Source organism: Musca domestica, unplaced genomic scaffold (genome assembly GCF_030504385.1).
Source record: "Musca domestica strain aabys unplaced genomic scaffold, Musca_domestica.polishedcontigs.V.1.1 13, whole genome shotgun sequence".
Taxonomy (NCBI): domain Eukaryota; kingdom Metazoa; phylum Arthropoda; class Insecta; order Diptera; family Muscidae; genus Musca; species Musca domestica.
The window spans coordinates 3897632-3918478 of record NW_026712172.1 but is presented as its reverse complement, the minus strand read 5'-3'; the positions used below and the strand labels follow the sequence as shown (position 1 = coordinate 3918478).

General features: G+C 33.3%; 1 protein-coding gene across 1 annotated transcript; it reads right to left on the bottom strand.

The window, feature by feature from the left end:
• Positions 1-786: 786 nt before the first annotated feature.
• Positions 787-20259, bottom strand: LOC101887908 (uncharacterized). The gene is made up of 6 exons (XM_059118514.1): positions 19835-20259; positions 5753-5882; positions 5546-5687; positions 2247-2445; positions 2012-2177; positions 787-1651 (listed from the first exon to the last, which is right to left on the bottom strand). The coding sequence occupies exons 1-6, from the start codon at positions 19958-19960 to the stop codon at positions 1542-1544; spliced, it is 873 nt and encodes a 290-aa protein (XP_058974497.1). The 5' UTR covers positions 19961-20259; the 3' UTR covers positions 787-1541.
• Positions 20260-20847: the final 588 nt, after the last annotated feature.

Here is a 20847-nt window from a genome sequence, read left to right as displayed (position 1 = left end):
CCGCACGAACTAGGACCCATTATGACCTACAAATACCAAATTTAAGACAAATCCGTGAAAAAATGTTGCAAAAATCATCAAAATACCGAATATCGGGATGTACCGTTATATGGGGTCTTTATCAAAACGTGGACCGATACATCTCATTTTCAATACCAACCATCCTAGACATAATACAAATTATTCTGCTAAATGTTGACGCTCTACGTCAAATAATGTGGGCTGTATGGTGATTTCAACAGACAGACGGACATTGTTAAATCATCTTAGAATTTTATGCTGATTATGAATATATAAACACCATGGGTCTACGGCGAATATTTAAGGATGTTACAAACGGAATGGCAAAGTTAATATACCCTCCTTTCCAAGGTGGAGGGTATAAAAATATCCTCGAAATCCCGTAAAGAATGCGAACATCTCCATGTAACCGTCATTAAAATACTTCCGCGTTGGTTAGCTTGCCAAAATTGTTACTGCGCCAAATATGCCTTATTCCAAGAGTAACACAACCCAGTCGGGCGGCCAAAATGTTGTCATAATGTCGAAACCCAAGCCAAAAAACAACGCACAATAACTTAACTGCAAGAGGGGTGTGTAAAATAAGTTTACAATGATCTCAAGGTATCTATAAACGTTAATACCTTGGGAATACGAAGGGCAATTTAATTTCCACATTTATTTCCGATTTAATTAAAATTCATTGTTTTGTTGTTTTTATGTCAAAATCCAGCAAAATTGGTCATCGGTCATGGTCCCTGTTTGTCTAGACCAACAACTTAAATGTTTCCCTTCTGTATACAAATATTTATTAACATATATTTTTGAATTTTAAAATGTAGAACGAAATGTAAACATAAATATATATAAGTTTGTATTTTTTTAATTCTAAATACATACAAATGTTTGTATGCAGCCGTACATGGATTCATACAACAGCATGCACTTAACTAGATTGTGTTTTTATATGTTTGTATCTCTTACGCATTCGCCAACGAATGGATGTACATATGAAAGTGTGCAAGATATTGTTTCTTATTCATGGAAGACATTAATCAGTTCTCTACAAATTGCCACTTATCAATTAAAAAAACTTAAAAAACATATATTTATACAAATATTTTATAACATCTAAATTGTTTAAGTTTCGTTGAAAGATTACATAACAAATCCATATATGATATACACATCTATATTTTTCATTAATCAAGTCCTTAGACCTACATATATGCATGTTAATGTATATTTAATCGTTTAGATGTGTTTATTACAAAGAAAAAGAAAACAAAAGTTCTGATTTTAGTTAAGTAAAATTAATTGAAAATAAATAATTTCCTTTTTTCTCACTAGAATTTTTTCGTCGCAATACCGTCCGTCCGCAGCTCAAAAATACATAACAAACACAAAAGATCTTGACACATTTTACCTGTAATCACATTCTTCGCTATTACGAAAGCTGATTCGGTAAACTGATTTGTTATATATTTATGTATATTGGATGAATTTATTATTATTTGTGATTGTTTAGCTTTCGAATCGTGTTAGTAGTTGTAAGGACCATATTGAGATCCATGGTAGTACGGACCAGCAAACATTTGAGGTTGAGGATAGTTTGCGTATGGCGGATAAGGAGGTTGTTTTTGTGAATATACTGCAAAAAGAAAATTAAATTACAATTATCAATGTATGCGTAGGCAAATAACAAAAATGCAGAACTTAATGATTTGGAATTTCCTTTTGGCTTTCCTTTCCACTACAAATTTCAGATCATTAAGCTCATCTCGAAAGAAAAGTAAACAAAAAACCATAGACACGTGACATTCGCGAACTGAAAATTTACATTTCTTAGATCTTAGACCAAATCGGAGTCAATACGCTACACATTAGCAACTAAATTATGCATTTTATAAGGAATTATTTAGATTGCCAGCGACGCGATTTATGAACACATGTTTCGGTATTAATATCATTATCATGATCTTGTTTTTTATTAATAAATGTTGACAGTTACCTGGCATAAGATATTGTAAATTTAATTGTTCTTCCTTTTCCCGTTCACTTCTTAGACAGACAGCAGCTCCCGATAGTAATATGGCAGCCAATAGACATGAACCTACACCAGCCCATGCAACAATATATGACCAATCGTATGTAATTTTTGTATTATCTCTTAGTACCTGCAAAAGGAGAAAAGTTATAATGACGTTTTGGAAATGTACATACAAAGGCATATATAAATTATTTACGGTAGTCCACTGTTGATAATAGTCCTCTCCGACCACTTTCTCTTTTTCGAAGAACTCCACTGTATGCCAGAGACCCATAGCACCAGCTGCAAGTAGACAAGTCGCAAGCAATAAAATTGATGTAGCTGTGATAGCACCCGATGATCTTTTCCAGCACCCGGATAAGCCAGTCCAGAACGCACAGAATGTTGTGATGAAACTGTAAGTCAGGAAATGAAATATATTTAAACCATGAATTTTCCACTTTTTTAATTTGCAGAATAACAACTTGCAACTTGATCATTCGTATTGCCAATTTCATTAATTTCAGATTCTGTGTGTATATGAAGTTCTGCGTTGCCGGCCCGTGCTTTAGTCTTTAATGCATATTTTTAAAAGCATAATAAATCACAGATCTATATAGTAATGACGCGATAATAATTTCTAAATAAAAAAAATTATTCATGACAAAAATTACAATAGATGTTCACCTACCGTCGGTTTTAGATATTTTGAATAGCAGCCCCATGTGAAAACTGAGTTAAATTTTTGGTATTGTAAAGAGCTTAGCAACATTTTCCATTCAAATGAGCTGTAATTTTTAATTCGTATTTCCAACGTTTGGGGGTTAAAAATTCAATAGAACTCAAAATCTTCCTTTCTGACCACACATTGGTTGGGAAAGTGGACTTGAGGGTACACTAATGTGGGGACTATACTTAAATAAATGCCTATGTGGATGATTATCTCTAAGATGTTTCTCTACACCAGAGTAGCCTAATTACAATTTTCTAGGCAAATCAATTGAATGTGGTCAAGACCAAGATGGACCCTACTCCGAAAATTGAAACTTTTATGAGAAGAGGTCTTCTACCTCCTTAGAAACCAAGATGCCAAAAAAGGATCAAATAAAGAAAAAAGTGTGCAAGACCCCGAAAATAGCTTAAATCATATGATAGTTATACCAAACGTGAACATTTTTTGCAAGGGTGGTTTCTTCTCAAATTACCGAAATCTGCCGAAATTAGATGAAAAATGTGGTTAAAATGTAAAATATACATGAAATCGGGTTGTACCCTTAAACGTGGGTTGTGACCCATATCATGACCTGCAAAAGCATTGTAAGGTATCTTGAAAGTTTAGGAAGCATTTCTGGAAAGATATAAATCCTTTTCTTACTAAAATTCGATATTTCACTGATTGCAGACCCAGTTAATTTTGCACTTTGAGTTCTAATTGGTCGGATTATTGTCATATGAAAGAAGTATGTCCACGTTTTGATTTGGACCCCTTAACGCTTAAAAAAAAAAAATTAAAAATGAACAAAACCAATTGTTGCATATTGAAAAGTTGAGCAACCTTTCAGATTGAGCCATGTGCGCACTCATTTCATTTTTATTATTATTCATTCAGAATTCAAAACAATAAAAATATAAAAATTTACGTCAAAAATATTTTTTCATTCACATTTGTATTGGCATATTTTCACGCTTTTTTTTGGCCAGAATACCATTCTGAAATTGTATGAATTGTCAAAATCCGTCTAGCCATTCTTGGGTTAAAGGCGTAGTAACTAGCATAACTTTCTTTTATATGGGGAAAATAAGCCAAATTAAAAAAATAAAATAGACAAAAAAGGAAAACAAATTAAAAAAATCTTCAACTTGTTCGTTTATTTTTTAAAGGTCCTTACGAAGTTTGTCAATAGAATTTACTATTGTTTTGAAATTCGATTCCATTGAAAATTTTTTTCCCGATTTTAGAATTTTTACAAATTTTACCGATTTTAAAAAAAGTAATTATCTTTCCATTTCATCTATTCAGTTTTGCACCACAGAATTTGGTACTACACTTCAATGAAACCCACTTGCAATTTCAATTTTCAAGAAATCGAGTCAATTAAATAAGGTTAATCGAATTGAAAAACCCGTTGGTTTATGGTATTGATTTGTTGTTCATACCTTATTATCTTCTGAAATTATATAGCTCCACTTATCCAATAAATACATGAAATCTATAAATACAAGTTTTGCCCGTTGTCGCTTTATACTCAGAATTAAAAAAAAAAAACACTACAAATGTAAATTCGAAAAAAGTAAGTCAAAATGAAAATGTTCAAATGTTATATTTTTCGCGATATTTTTGGGAAATATTAACGGACTAGATTTAACTGTCCTGAAATCATCAACTGCCAAATTGGAGCACATTTTTTACATACTTTAGGGGGTCTCTTTAATAATAATATATATAAAATAATATAACTTTAATAAGTCGACATACATTTTGGATAGATAAATTAAAGTCATGTTTCCAGGACTTCAATTTAGAAATTACTATTAATTCTGAGGACGAAAACTCTAAAAAAATCGAAAATATATACACGTGTATATGCAAATTGTCCTTCATTCATCGTATTAACGTAAATAAATGTGTTGAAAAGAATACAACAATAAACCACAAAACAACATCAATAAAAAATAAGGTTCCTTTGGACACTTGATATACCAACAACACAGCTAATAGATTCCTTTTAATTAATATAAATTTTGTGAAATTCTATTTGGCGACCACGATGTGAAAAAAGAGTAAAATGACCACAATTTTCACAAAGTGCAATAACATTTTATTCGCATCGATTCGATTTCAATGATCACTATGAAGATATACATCATTCTATATCAGTTCAATGTGAACCTTGATCGCTAAAATGTCTACCATTTTCATTATTATGTGTTGAAAAGAATACAACAATAAACCACAAAACAACATCAATAAAAAATAAGGTTCCTTTGGACACTTGATATACCAACAACACAGCTAATAGATTCCTTTTAATTAATATAAATTTTGTGAAATTCTATTTGGCGACCACGATGTGAAAAAAGAGTAAAATGACCACAATTTTCACAAAGTGCAATAACATTTTATTCGCATCGATTCGATTTCAATGATCACTATGAAGATATACATCATTCTATATCAGTTCAATGTGAACCTTGATCGCTAAAATGTCTACCATTTTCATTATTTCATTTTACATTGACAAACATTGTAGGGGGTGAGGGTATAAAAGATTTGGCCGACCGAACTTTAGCCCTTTTAACTTGTTCTGATTATATTTTGTCTTATATATATTTTTTCTATATTTTTATAATGTGGTCATTTTTGAATTGCCCAGTTCACCGTATTGAAATTGAGTAATCGCTTTAATCGACCTGAAGGCTTTGTATACATGTTACAATATAAATAAAGTAATTACATAGAATATATTTATGCGGGTAGGCATAATTGAGAATTATATTTTAATTATTAAGGCTTACCTTAATATAAACATAGCAATACAGGATCGAGCCAAGTGTAGTCTTGAAGTAACATCCTCACTTGAAATTTTATCCTCCTCCATCTGTGGAAAATAGTCTATATTCGAGCAATGAGTTTCGATGGGTGACAGATACGTGGGAACTGCAATTAAATCAAAGAGACATTTCAACGTTTGTTAATTTTTATTTTTAGATTCTGCACTGTACCTGCGCTTGTTGGTGGCTTCTCCTTGGGATAACATATTCTGAAAAGACCCCGGGTTCTTGTGTAATAGAAATACTTGTTATTTAAATTACTTAGCAGCGTTTCAGAATCGGAATGTTTTGCTGCAAACGCCTGAAAAATATAAAAACAATATGTAATAAAACCATTGTTTTTTTAAAGAAATTGATACATTTTTTAGTTGAATAAGGTCAGTTCTGTCAAGTAATTAGAACTATAATAGTTTTATACCCTCCACTATAGTATGGAGTTTATATTAAGTTTGTCATTCCGTTTGTCATTTGTCTATGCAGGTCCACGTCTTCGTGTAGCCGATATTCGATACTTTGATGATTTTAGCCACATTATTCACCGGAATTATTTTAAATTTGGTGTTTGAAGTTTGTAATGAATACTACAGCCTACGACAGAAAATTGTCTGTGCAGGTCCAGGTTTTGGTATAACCTCCACATAATGGTACCTCCCTATATTCGGTAATTTGATGATTTTAGCTACATTATTCACCGAATATTTTTCCAAGTTTTGCATTTGAATATTTTAATGGCTTATGACTGGCCCGGCCCGGCCGAACTTACATTTTTATACCCTCCACCAAAAAAGGTATGGAGGGTATATTAAGTTCGTCATTCCGTTTGTAACTCATCGAAATAATCATTTTAGACCCAACAAAGTATATATATTCTTGATCAGCGTAAAATTCTAAGATGATTTAGCCCTGTCCGTCCGTCTGTCCGTCTGTTGTAATCACGCTACAGTCTAAACGAATTAAGATAGGAAGCTAAAATTTTGCACAGATCTCTCTTTTGTCTGCAGGCAGGTCAAGTTCGAAGATGGGCTATATCGATCCACGATATCGTATAGCCCCCATATAACGGTACCCCCATGGTATTCGGTATTTTGATGATTTTAGCCACATTTTTCAATGGAATTGTCTGAAATTCCACAAAAGGAGTCCCTTGTGGACATTTTACCCCTTCAAAAAGAATTGTCTATATAGGTCCACGATATCGTATATCCCCCATATAACTGTACCCCCGATATTCGGTATTTTGATGATGTTAGCCACATTTTTCAATGGAATTGTCTTAAAATCCACACAAGTAGTTCCTTGTGAGTAATTTACCCTCTGAGAGAGAATTGTCTATACAGGTCCACGATATCGTATATCCCCCATATAACGGTACCCCCTATATTCGGTATTTTGATGATTTTACCCACATTTTTCATCGGAATTGTCCGAAAATCTACACAAGGAGTTCCTTGTGGGTACTTTATACCTCGGCAGAGAATTGTCTATATAGGTCCACCATATCGTATAGCGCCCATATAACGGTACCCCGGATATTTGGTATTTTGATGATTTTATCCACATTTTTCAATGGAATTGTCTGAAATTCCACAAAAGGAGTCCCTTGTGGGAATTTTACCCCCTCAAAAAGAATTGTCTATATATGTCCACAATATCGTATATCCCCCATATAACTGTACCCCCGATATTCGGTATTTTGATGATGTTAGCCACACTTTTCAATGGAATTGTCTAAAATGCCCACAAGTAGTTCCTTGTGAGTACTTCACCCCCTGAGGGAGAATTGTCTATACAGGTCCACGATATCGTATATCCCCCATATAACGTTACCCCCCGATATTCGGTATTTTGATGACTTTACCCACATTTTTCATCGGAATTGTCTGAAAATCCACACAAGAAGTTCCTTGTGGGTACTTTATACCTCGGCAGAGAATTATCTATAAAGATCCACGATATCGTATAGCCCTCATATAACGGTACCCCCGATATTCGGTATTTTGATGTTTTTAGCCATATTTTTGAACGGAATGGTCACAAGGGGTTCTTTGGACACGAGGGGTTCTTTGTACACAAGGGGTTCTTTGTGAGCACTTTACCCCTCGACAGAGAATTCTCTATATAGGTTAACGATAACGTATGGCTCCCATATAACGATACCTCGCGATATTCGGTATTTTGAAAATCCACACAAGGAGTTCCTTGTGAGTACTTTACACGCAGACATAGATTTGTCTTTATAGGTCCACAATATCGTATATCCCCACATATCGGCATTTGCATTGCATTTCCATGTATTTTTTCAAATGTTAAACTCGCAATATATGCCAAAATGTAATAAATTTTACCACTTACGATCGAATTTAGCCTATAAGTAAGCTCCCATACGAATGTTTTATCCGATTTCATGTTTAAGTCTGTCACATCCAAAAAAAATCACTCCATAAAGCGAAACTACAAATTATAAAGGGGGACGACGGCAGACTTTGAATGTGGATCTGGCACTCCTTTATAATTTACAGCTGGGAAATACTTTTGAAAAGGTTTGATGACATATATCTTCGTTCGATTTCAAGTATGTTGTTCGCCAAATGTGTGTGTGTGGGCAGAGATTACCAAATTTAGACTAGAATCAAGTATGCCAAATTTGGAAAAATTTGGTTAAGATTTAGCTATAGCTCGCACATATTTTGTTCATCCGATTATATACCTAAGTCCCCCAAATGCCTATTAAACACTCCATAACAAGGACATTCGTTAAAAGATATGTAAATCCTTGGCTCAATAAGAAAGGTTGCTCAACTTCAAAGAAACTAGGAGAATACAACTCTGTGCTGGAGTCATATAATGTCAAATAGACTTTTAAATATGCAACAATTGGTTTTGTTTATTTATCATTTTTACCACATTCTTATATTGGAGAAACCCCGCGAGGCAAGAGTGGAATTTTTATGGAATACATTTTTATCCCGAAATTTTACAATGTGTTGTCCATTAACGTCGAAAATGTGCATTTATTTTGCAACCGAATTTGAAATAATTTCAAACTATTTTTTTTTTTTTTGTTCAATTTACTAATTTACTACTAAATATTTATAGTGATGTTGGGTATCACACAATCGGAACTTATCTATCATTTTCAAATATATTTATAAAACTAATTCCATAACTATTTAGACATAACAATTGACATATTTTTTATAAATTTGAAAAATAAAGCCGTCTAACGTTTTGCTTTTATTAAATGAAAAGTAAAGAAACAAAGAACTTGCTATTGCGCCATGTTGCGTACCGTGATTGTAATAAAAATAAGTATTTTGTCAGCTTTGTTAAATGGAGTAGCAAAGACTCACACATTAGATCATCCGGTCATCCGGAAGTCAGTTTACATGGATACACGGATTTACCCTGATAATTGACCAATCACACTAATTTTGAGTACGGAAAAGATATCACGGTTAACACGGGTAAAGATTTTGAATGTAAATTGTGAAAGTTAACTCTTTTCATAGTTAGGGCAATTTATTCAGAATTGTGTGTCCGGCTTTACTTTAACACGACTTGGTGCTGGATTATTGTTCTGTGAAGATATGAAAAATATTGACTTTATAAAAGTTTTCATACGGAATCTTCCAGCAACATTTTTGTTAAATGAGTTACTATAATACCACAAAGATATAAAACTATCCGTTATAGGATAGAAATCACGTCATAAAACGGGATCTAAAGTATTGGGTCAAGGTCTAGTATCCCTAAATGGAGTTTTCCATCTCAGACATTAAGCTCCACATTGAGTCACGTTGTAATCAAATTACGAATTATATCATGCAACTTTTAATAATATGTACGTAAAAACTATTATAACCCATTTTTATACACTGTTAATTTCTATAATACCAAACGAAAATACTTCCCTTGTTCGGAATGACATTTCAAATTGTTTGACCATATTATAATAAAAGTGAAAATTAGAAAATTGCAGTAACATACTTGATGTGTGCTGTAATGAATTTATTTTCTGCGCCTCTTTCCTCACGCCTGCCTACATCTCTAGGTACGAATGTATCGGCACGTTAGGGTGTACAAAGTTAACATTTAATCCAACAACCAACATACTTTCTACATAGTACCATACATCCACACATATGCGTAATATTTTCTAAATGGGTGTATTTAAGTGCTCGCGCGCACACTCGGCATGTCGATACAGTCACAAGTACTTTGAAAAAGTGTTTGTGTGAACAAACTATACAAATAATGTCGAGAATACGTTAAATGAGTTTCATTAGGTTTAAACCCAAATAAGAGATCTCAGGTACTAAAACCAAAATTTCAACATTTCGTGATAAGTTATAATCTTACGATTTTCTCACACTCGTATTAATTTAAATTTTAGTTTTAAAAACTAATGGACGATTTGAATGATAGAAAAAACCAAAATCCTGTTCGCAGAGATCAAAATATATTTCTATTTAATTTTAATATTAACATATTTTAAAATCATGCCCATCATTTGAAAAGTAACAGTTATGTAATTATGTTGTTATTAGCTCCAAATGTTTCTAAAGTGATGACAATTCCACATACTGTAAGATATCGTTAGAGAGGAGCTGTTTGAAAACATATATTGCGAAACATTTGTGCACGGTAAATTTATAGAAGTAGTCCCATGTGGCTACAGAGGATACATATCATTTAATCCGGCCAAAACGTGCCTCATTGAAATAACGGCGTTAGACCCTAGGTCTCTTTGTACCTAATCCAGTTCAGGACAATTTGAGTCGTCTAGAGATGTCCGTCTGTCTGGCTGGCTGGTACATCGTAATATTATTGTCAAACATTGGCCAACTCCTTGTGGTACCACCTCCACAAAAGGTCTAAATTTTCAAAGAAAATAATTTCCCTCACTAAAAAAGAAAAGCGCAATCGATTTTACTCAAACTTGGCAACTCCAAATATTTCTGTCAGTGCTAGGCCAGGTGCGAAATATCGAAATGTAAAAAAAGATTCCGATTGTCTTCAAATTTCACACATCTCAATATTATTATTAACACAAGATCTGGTGTGGAGTCCAATTCTTCTGTGTACTTCCCCCACAACGGGTCAGAATTGGGAATAGTCATTAAGCTCGTAAAACGCGAAATTGACATTCAATATCTTTCAAACTCGGTACATCTCAATATTTCTATCAACACAAGATCTAGTGCATCTCGATATTTGCATTTTTACAGCAACTACACCTTTTTTAACTAAAAATAAATTTTTACATTTTACAAAGTATGGAAACAGCAATAACTCCGCACATGGCGCCACTGCCTTCTCGCCTCTTTTCCAACGAGTAAAATCTTTAATTTTCCAAATAAATTATAACTTTTCCATAAATTTTTGTAATTGTAAAAATGTATGTTTATGTAATTTGAATTATTAAATTGAAAATTCTAAATTTAAATTCCTGAAATATTTTCATATCTTTCCTCTGAATGTATAGTTACCAAATGTAGGAACAAATGATTTAACGCTTTTAAAAATCGTTATGAAATCGTGTAAAAGCAAAACACTTTGGACTTGAAATTAAAAATACACATATGCATTACAATTTTAGAAAATTTGAAAAAAACGACTGTGTTTCCAAATGCGGCGTCGCCTTTTCTTTACCATGAAACAAGTTTTGGCGCCATTATAGATGGCGTTCCCATACATTTTGCAGTTCTGGAACATACCATATATGAACTTCTTTTAACATCTCACCATCTGAGCTTTGCCCAGAAAGTCGGATGTACGGTTTGGGGACATATTTAATTTGCGAATGTTAAAAAATGAATAACACTTAGTTGAACAATCACAACTATAGAAAACGTTCGTTAAATTTATTGTGATTGGTCAATTATCACGGTCAAGTTCGGAAAAGATTTGTATGTAAACGCACTATTATACTCATGATTTTACTCATGTACTTCATAAGTTTAATGCTTAATCCACATAAATATATAATAAGATTTGTTATTGGAAAATAAATCATCTCGTTTTATCAAAAAAGGACCTATTATAACGGGATTAGCAAGAAAAATAACTGGAGCCATTTTACACTTAGAACTAACTTTCCACTAACAAACTTTCCAGTGAACAATTGAAATAAACAAAAAATAAAACGGGTTTGGAAAAACACCTAAATCTGCCTGATTACTTTTCCCGCAATAATTGAATGATAAGCTGCGGAAATGTCAGTACTTTCTGATTGCTTATCCTCCCTTAGGAGGATAGAAATCCCACTCAGCTGCTGTTTGCATATATATACATACACAAGGAAAATAATGTGTTTTCCAATGTATTGCCATGAGGAATTTTTAGGTTATGATGTCTTTGTTCAAATTCCAACGCTTTTCCAATGCAATCTTATTATCTTTTGTATGAAAAGTGTAGCAAGTGAAGAAACAGACGTCCCTGTAAAAAACTGCAAAGGGATCAGCTGATTTATCACAACAAAGACGCTACGCACGTACATTTTATCATGGCAAAATTATTGGTAGAGACTAAATAAATATTAAATAAAATATTTTGATTCAAAAATGTACATTTTTTGGATTTGGTTGACTTAATCTGTTACAACCGAAACCCTTCGTCGACGGAGGTTTGTCTATAATAAGAACAGTGTTGGCATTTTTTTCCTACAAGTTCTTCTAGTTTCCGGGTGCTTGAATGGTTTTTTTTATTAAAAATTTGTTAAAACTGTAAAATTGGAATGCATATTGCATTTTAGCATATACTGTCGTTGAAAAGTGGTAGCCAGAAGAAAATTGGTCCACTATGTATGAGTGAAATGCAACTCTGGTTCAAGAGGATTTGTCTTGTGTAAAAGAAAGATAAGAAACGCATAATGGAGAGCACACTTATAGAAATAACTAGGTTGCAATGAATTTGATAAAAAAGTGAAAATATCAGGTCATTAAACCTACTTCTGATATAAATAGTTCTGATTATCGATTACGGATTATGACATCGACGACTTGTTACAAGAGTACGTAGCTGATACATTTATCAATGATGACATGTTTTATATATATTTGGCAGTGACAACTTCGCTTACCCTGTCTCTTGGGCTAATACTTCGTCTACAACCTCTCCGCAAAATGTCCTCAATAATTTGACTTTTTCTTGCACGATTGGTCAATGTTGTCTTTTAGCAACACTGCTCAAAACCGTGTGTTAGCACATGAGTAAAAAATAAGGTTTATTATGAGTTTATTATGCATAACGCAGTACAAATTTTCAAAAAAGCAATTTTTTTCAAAAATCGAATCATAAAATACCGAATATCGGGAGGTACAGTTATATGGTGCCTATACCAACATATTTCATGTCAATACCAACCATCCTAGACACAATGGAAATTCTTGTGACAAATTTTGAAGCTCTATGTCAAAATAATGTGTTCTGTATCGCGATTTAACAGACAGACAGGCGGAGATCGTTAAATCGAGTAGAATTTTATGCTGAATATATACTTTATGGGTCTACGACGAATATTATTTAATGTTACAAATGGAGTGACATAGTTAATGTATCATCCTCTTCAAGGTGGACGGTATAAATTATGTTTTACCAAGTTAAAAAGTAGTAAGTTCGGCCGGGCCGAACTTTGAATACCCTCCACCATTTGGAACAAATTTGGAAATTTTCAAAAATAAAATCCCTAAAAAATTCTGTTAAATTTTAAAAAATACCGAATATAGCCGTTATATTCGGGTCTATACGACGTGGACCTACATAGGCATTGCTTGTCATAAGTCATTACCATATTAAACGGTGAATAATGTAGCTAAAATCATCAAAATATCGTATATAGGGAGGTACCGTTATATCGGAGCTGTGCGAAGACCTGGACCTGCATAGACAATTTTCTGTCACAGGCTGTAGCATCCTAAACTCGCATATTGTACCTAAACTCGTCAACATACCGAATATAGGGAGGTACTGATATATGGGGCCTATACGGAGACCTGGACCTGCATAGACAATTTTCTGTCACAGACTGTAGTATCCACTACGAACTTCAAATACCAAACTTGAAACAATTCCGGAGAATAATGACGCCAAGATCATCAAAATACCGAATATTGGGAGGTACCGTTATATGGGGGCTATACGAAGACGTGGATCTGACAATTTTCTGTCTTAGGACAATTTTCTGTCTTAGGCGGTAGTATCCATTTCGAACTTTAAATACCAAATTTTAAACAATTCCGGTTCATAATGTCGCTAATATCATCAAAATACCGACTATCGGGAGGTACCGTAGTATGGGGGCTAAACGAAGACTTGGACCTGCACAGACAATTTTCTGTTATAGACTGTAGTATCCATTTGGAACTTCAAATGTCAAAATTGAAATAATTCCAGTGAATAATGTCGCTAAAATCAGCAAAATACCGAATATCGGGAGGTACCGTTATATGGGGGCTATATAAAAACGTGGACCTACATGGCCCATTTACGAACTTAACCTACCTACTGGAAAAAATAAATATATTTTAGCCTTCTATCTCAATTCGTTCGAAAGATAGCGTGATTACAACAGACAGTCAGACGGACATGGCTAAATTGACTAAGAATTTTACGGTGATCAAGAATATATATACTTTGTTGGGTCTGACAAGAGTATTTCGGGGAGTTACAAACGGAATGACAAACTTAATATACCCTCCATAGTGTGGTGGAGGGTATAAAAATAGTTTTTTCGTGATTTAAAAAAACTGAGAGAAATTGAGCGATGTCTGGTTTTTGAACAGCAGTGCTTTTAGACACTACACACTGAATATACATTGACGTATGTAGGGTTTTTTATTAAAAGAAAATTCAAATTCATTAATATGAGAAACTTCTTTGGCATTCCGGTGGCCAAGAATTTTAAAAATGTTCAAAATCAACAACAACGACATGAATATAAACACATACATAACGTACATAAGTATTTTTGTATGTGTACAAAATACTATCTGCATAAATAGACAAAATACCACTTGAAGCTAAAACCAACGATATTTCTTTGAATGGCGACTAAAACATCTGCACTCAAAACCGGTTCTTTAATGTCTACGCTGGTAAGCCAACGCAAACAAATACCCAGATGAAACAATCAACAGTTTTGCCTAGTGTCAGTGATTGTACTCTCCAACGTCTTGGTATCTAAACAATGGGAAACTCTACCTAGAAGCAATTCTAAGCATTGGCGAATTCCATCGGAAGGCAGCTGACGTTAGCATATATTTATTAGGGTGCCTTAGGAAAAATGCATGGGTATTAGATTAAAATTAAACAATGCGTAATGTATAATAATTGAACTTTGTATAATAACTTTAACGAAAGTGACCATTTGAAATATTTGATAATAACCATGGCACAATTACAGAAGGTAGAACAAAAATACAATTTTTTTCTTTTGGTGCCCTTATTTTGTCAAAGCATATACACATTTTGTGTATGTGTGTGTATTGTTTTGAATAAAAAATACAATAATTTGAATTTTTTTTAATTTGGTTGTAAAATAAATGCAAAATTTCTACATAAATAGATAGCAAATTGTATAATTTTATGATCAAAATGTATTATCCTATTATTTTAGATTCCATCTTGTGGAATAACCCCGAAATTACATTCTTGTTTCGTGGGTTTTTCCCACATTCTTGTTTTTTTTTTTGAACGAATTTGGATGATCTTTTTTTGTTGTATTTGATAAATTATTTTCTTTGGGATTGTTGACTTTTTTGAGGTAGGTACCAGTAGGATTGAACCAATACTGCTCATCTACGATCTCGATCTAAGTTTTCTAAGCTAAATCGGGGGCACAGACACCACTAGATCGATTCCAAATGTCCTGAAACGGATTTGGTCCAAAGAGACCTAGGGTCTCGAACCATTGTTTCGATGAGACACGTTTTGGCCTATCAAATGTTATACCTATCAATATCTTCCAGTGGATTTTCCATTTATGGTATAGCTATAGATAGCAGTCTAAATCTCTTCCCAGATTTCACCAAATGAGCAACGTCGAAGTGTTCAGAGCATACAGAAGACGTTGCTTTAAATTCTACCTGGCAAACGTTACTCCATTCTGCCCTCGACACTTCATCATTTGGAACTGCGTTTTGGAAAATTCTCATTTTCAAATCTACAAATTTTCCTGTTTATTTATATTTTGTCTTCGAATTTTTCTAAAAGAACGTCACAATTTTGTTTTTGTATTCATAGGGCGAATTCAAAATATATTTTGACAGAAAACTTGGTCGTCATATGGTGTTACTGGCCGACTTTATATAAGCCTTGATATTATTTGACACTAAAAGACTACAGCACAGAGTTTCATTTTTGTAGTTTCTTTGAAGTTGAGCAAGCTTTCTTATTGAGCCATGATAATAACCATGTCATACAATTTTATCTACAACTGCACAAAAATGTGTTTTTGTTTTTTTTGGACTCCATGTCAAAGATGATTTTCAATTGTACATACATGGCTTCTTCTAGCATTTTCACACACACACACACCTTTCAGAACAGGATCCAAATAATTCTCAGATTCTAACAATATTTGTATTAATAGTTCTTTTACGTAGCATTTGCTAAAATGCTTTGAAGCAACATTTCAACGAATTCTTCGGAATGGAAAAAATTATCATAAGTTATTGATTGAAATTTGACTGCCCAGACATCAATGCTTAATATCTGTGCAATAGCAAGCATTATTTGAATTATTTGAGTGCTTCTACAGATACCAACATGATATTTTGACCGATGCTGGAAAAGGGAAGGCCACCGTAATGTATAGTAATGTAACATAGTAAAATAAATGAAATGAACGATGAATTAGATCGGCGCGATTTTAAATCATCTCTTTCACTGATGGCACTTGGGAACTGGATGCATTGTGTCTAAGAGCATCTGTAGTGGGATTAACTAACTCTTTTTTTCGTTATCGACAATAATCGGAAAAAAATGTACGAAATACAAAATTAAAGTAGTCGCCAAATCCTACCTAAACCTACCATAACCTACAAGATTCTACTATAAAAAATATTCGATATCATAAAAGGAAGTTGGTTAGCATAGTACAATTTTTATACCCTCCACCATACTATGGAGGGTATATTAACTTTGTCATTCCGTTTGTAACTCCTCGAAATACTCATATCAGACCCAACAAAGTATATATATTCTTGATCAGCGTAAAATTCTAAGTCGATTTAGCGATGTCCGTCTGTCTGTCTGTCTGTCCGTCTGTCTGTCTGTCTGTCTGTCCGTCTGTCTGTCTGTTGTAATCACGCTATCTTTCGAATGAATTGAGATAGGTGGCTAAAATTTTGCACACATGTTTATTTTTCCAGTAGGCAGGTTAAGTTCGTAAATGGGCCATGTAGGTCCACGTTTTCATATAGCCCCCATATAACGGTACCTCCCTATATTCGGTATTTTGATGATTTTAGCGACATTATTCACGGGAATTGTTTCAAATTTGGTATTTGAAGTTCAAAATGGATACTACACCCTAAGACGGAAAATTATCCGTGCAGGTCCACGTCTTCGTATAGCCCCCATATAACGGTACCTCCCGATATTCGGTATTTTGATGATTTTAGCGACATTATTCACGGGAATTGTTTCAAATTTGGTATTTGAAGTTCAAAATGGATACTACACCCTAAGACAGAAAATTGTCTGTGCAGGTCCACGTCTTCATATAGCCCCCATATAACGGTACCTCCCTATATTCGGTATTTTGATGATTTTAGCGACATTATTCACCGGAATTGTTTTAAAATTGGTATTTGAAGTTCGTTATGGGAACTACAGTCTGTGACAGAAAATTGTCTGTGCGGGTCCAGGTCTTCGGATAGCCCCCATATAACGGTACCTCCCTATATTCGGTATTTTGATGATTTTAGCTACATTATTCACCGTTTATTTCAAGTTTCGAATTTGAATATGGTAATGGCTTATGACAAACAATGCCTATGTATGTCCACGTCGTATAGACCCCAAAATAACGGCTATATTCGGTATTTTTAAAATTTTAACAGAATTTTTTTAAGGATTTTATTTTTTGAAAATTTCCAAATTCGTTGCAAATGGTGGAGGGTATTAAAAGTTCGGCCCGGCCGAACTTACTGCTTTTTAACTTGTTTTACATTTGTGCAGTTCTGACACAAAGCAAGTGTTGCCAACTTTTACTGTTTTTTAATATGGAAATGTTGGGTTTGAAATTTACCGTTTTTTGTATGCAACAGCAAAAATAGTTAGAGAATTCCAATACTGACCACAAAATCGGATTGATAAGACTGACTAATTTTGCAAGTTTTCCGATATCATAAATTGAACATCGTTTATTAGTAATATAATAACTTTTTTACATTGTTGCAGGTTCTGGAACAGAGCAATATGGGGATAAAGAAAATTTTGACATATTTTTTTAAATCATAAAATTTCCGTAGGAACATATTTACATTCTTGTGGGGGAACAGAGCAATGGCTTGGCAAACCACCATGCTAAAACACCTCTTCAAAATTTTTCACTTTTATATATTTCCTCTATCCTATCTCTAAACTCAAATCTAGGATCAACACAATGGACGAAGGAAAAAATTTCTACTATGTAGCCTCTCGTTCTTGGGAATTAATATGTAGCAATATAATAGAAGAACATAATATTATGGTCTGGATGAATGTAAACTAAATAGTTAAAAGTCAATGTGTAAATTTGCCAATTGACCTAATAGCACGCTCTAATCCAATCAATGTGGCTTTTATCCCAAAATTTAACAAGCTCTGAAAATCTAATGGAACTGAAAAATAATTTCTCTTCAAAAGAAGTCGTTTTGCTAATACTTGGAAATACTTAAGCAATGTGGAGTGATATGTATAAAATATATTGCAGATGCGGAAAACTTGCTTCTGAATATAGCACCTGAATTCAAGATTGGATTCACGACAGAGTTGAATATATGTATAATCGAGCAGGTTTATCAAATTTGAAAAACACAAATCTGAATCTACATTTTTGTTATTTCAAATTTCTTTCTTTTTTACAATTTTTTTAGAGAAAATCGCGGGAATGAAGTGAACGTCAAGTTTTGTTCAAAATACTGTGAAGAAATTTGTTGTGATCATGTGTTAACAAATGTATTTCCTCCTAAGACTGGGCAATTTATTTCCAATAAACGTTTTAAATGCCTTTTAAAACTAAATTCTTTGTCAGAATTTGTACAAATTCCGGATTATGTTCGATAGCCCTACTGTTAACCGTCCTTTGATTGAGGCTTTACAAAAGTTAATCTTGTTTGAATACCTCCTTGAATATGTTGGGCAACATCGTCCTTTTATTGGGGCTTTAAAAAACTTAATTCTGTTTTGAACAGCTCCTTGAACAAATTGTATAACTTTAAGTTGCAAACTTTAAGTTGCAAAATATTTCATATGATTTGAAAAATAAATCGAATACACAAGAAATTAAGTTCATATTTTTTCGATGAGAGTCGATTTGGGGTACCTTTGAACATATCCGTTCCGTGGAAGTATTTGTCTAACTTTCACTTTCTTAGCTTACTTCACACTGGGTGTGGATTTTCATTTGTTATGAATTTGTATACGCGGAACATATTTTTGGTAGAATTACTACAAATAGGCTTAGCTCCATTCCTTTTTGTTTGGTATGAAAATTGTATTTCGAACTTTTGATTAAACATAAATTCTAATGTGTAAATTAGAAAGTGGTGGGAATGCTGGAAGTGCCTGATCCTTTTTATGATTGCAAACGATCTATCAAATTCACTTGACTTGGGGAAATATTAAAGAAGTTTTTGTATTGATCGCAGATGTATGTTCATGAGACGTAGTATTATGTCTTAAGAGAATTGTTAAGAGAATCGTAGCAGTTTGTGAAACTACCTGAAAATTGTTTTTCTCTTTGTAGTTGGTGTTGTTGATTTGGGTACAAGTCGCATTCCAGCGTAGCTCACACGTACTCATAAATACGGCACACATCCCTATTAGGTTTAAAAAAATTTGTGTGTGTGCAAACACAACACATAAAACGAAAATATATGTACATAAGTATTTAATAATTATTAAATTAATTTAAACATTTACACTAGAGTTGCAGTAGAAAGTTTTTTTCATCTCAAACACCGCTATCAAATTTTCTCTTTAATCTTAGATTCAAAGATGTCGGTTGGATTACAAGTTTACCATTCATTGTTAATAGATACACACCTGTATGTTGCTTCTTTTCACCTCATAGTGTAACCAGTTATCTGTAGAAAATGCAATAACCAATAAGGCGATAGCTATTATTGAGGCAATTGTTGCTATAGAAAGCGTAACAGCAGAGCAGGGCATTTTTCTGTATTCGTATATATTCGAAGATTTGTTTATTTTTGTTTTATTATTTTTATTAACTGTCACCCGTAGGATTTATTTGTGTATAATCTTAACTTAGCTGTCGTTTAGTTGAAGTTATTTTATCCGAGTTTCATATTTTACGAACAAGACTGAAATTCCAATACTTAGACAATGGTGCTTTACTGAAACCAGTTTTATTTCTTTTTATGTATTTTCACAATCAACAAGACAAAAAACCAACGTCTCGGGTTTTGTTTAACTCCTATGGCGATAGTTTTACTACTAATCAACTGCCAACCAGGTGTGTAGTAACCAAGCCCGAAATTTTTATAAGCCATATTTAAACGTTTGGAGAGAAAATCTCTAAATTGTGAGAACAAGTCGTGACACACGAAGAGCGGGACTTTTTTTATTGCATACTTCTACCTGCTGACGTAAATCGTCAACCTTTCAGAGAAAAGTAAGGTTGATCCGTACCTGAGATTTAAACCGAAAAATAAACCGATTAAGATTTTGTAACAATGGTGCCAACGCCAACAATTCAGGTGTTGGCATGCACTAAATTAAATTTGTAATGCACAGGTATAATATTGCAATATGCCCCAAGTATACCAGAAGTCGAATTTTGATTCTTTAATCCTCCTCCATTCTGACTAAATTTATTTAATTATAGCTAATAAAGAGAGTTTGAATCAGTTATTAATTATATTTGCGGAATTTGTTCCTATAGTTGGCATATCAATTCTTTGTAAAAAATATATTTAATAAAATTGTTGTTTTTTTTTTTTTTTAATTTAATAAAACCCAAGACATATAACGTAGACACATTCAATAATTGAAATTCAAATGCAATTCTGCCGACCTTACAACACATGTTTTCCTAT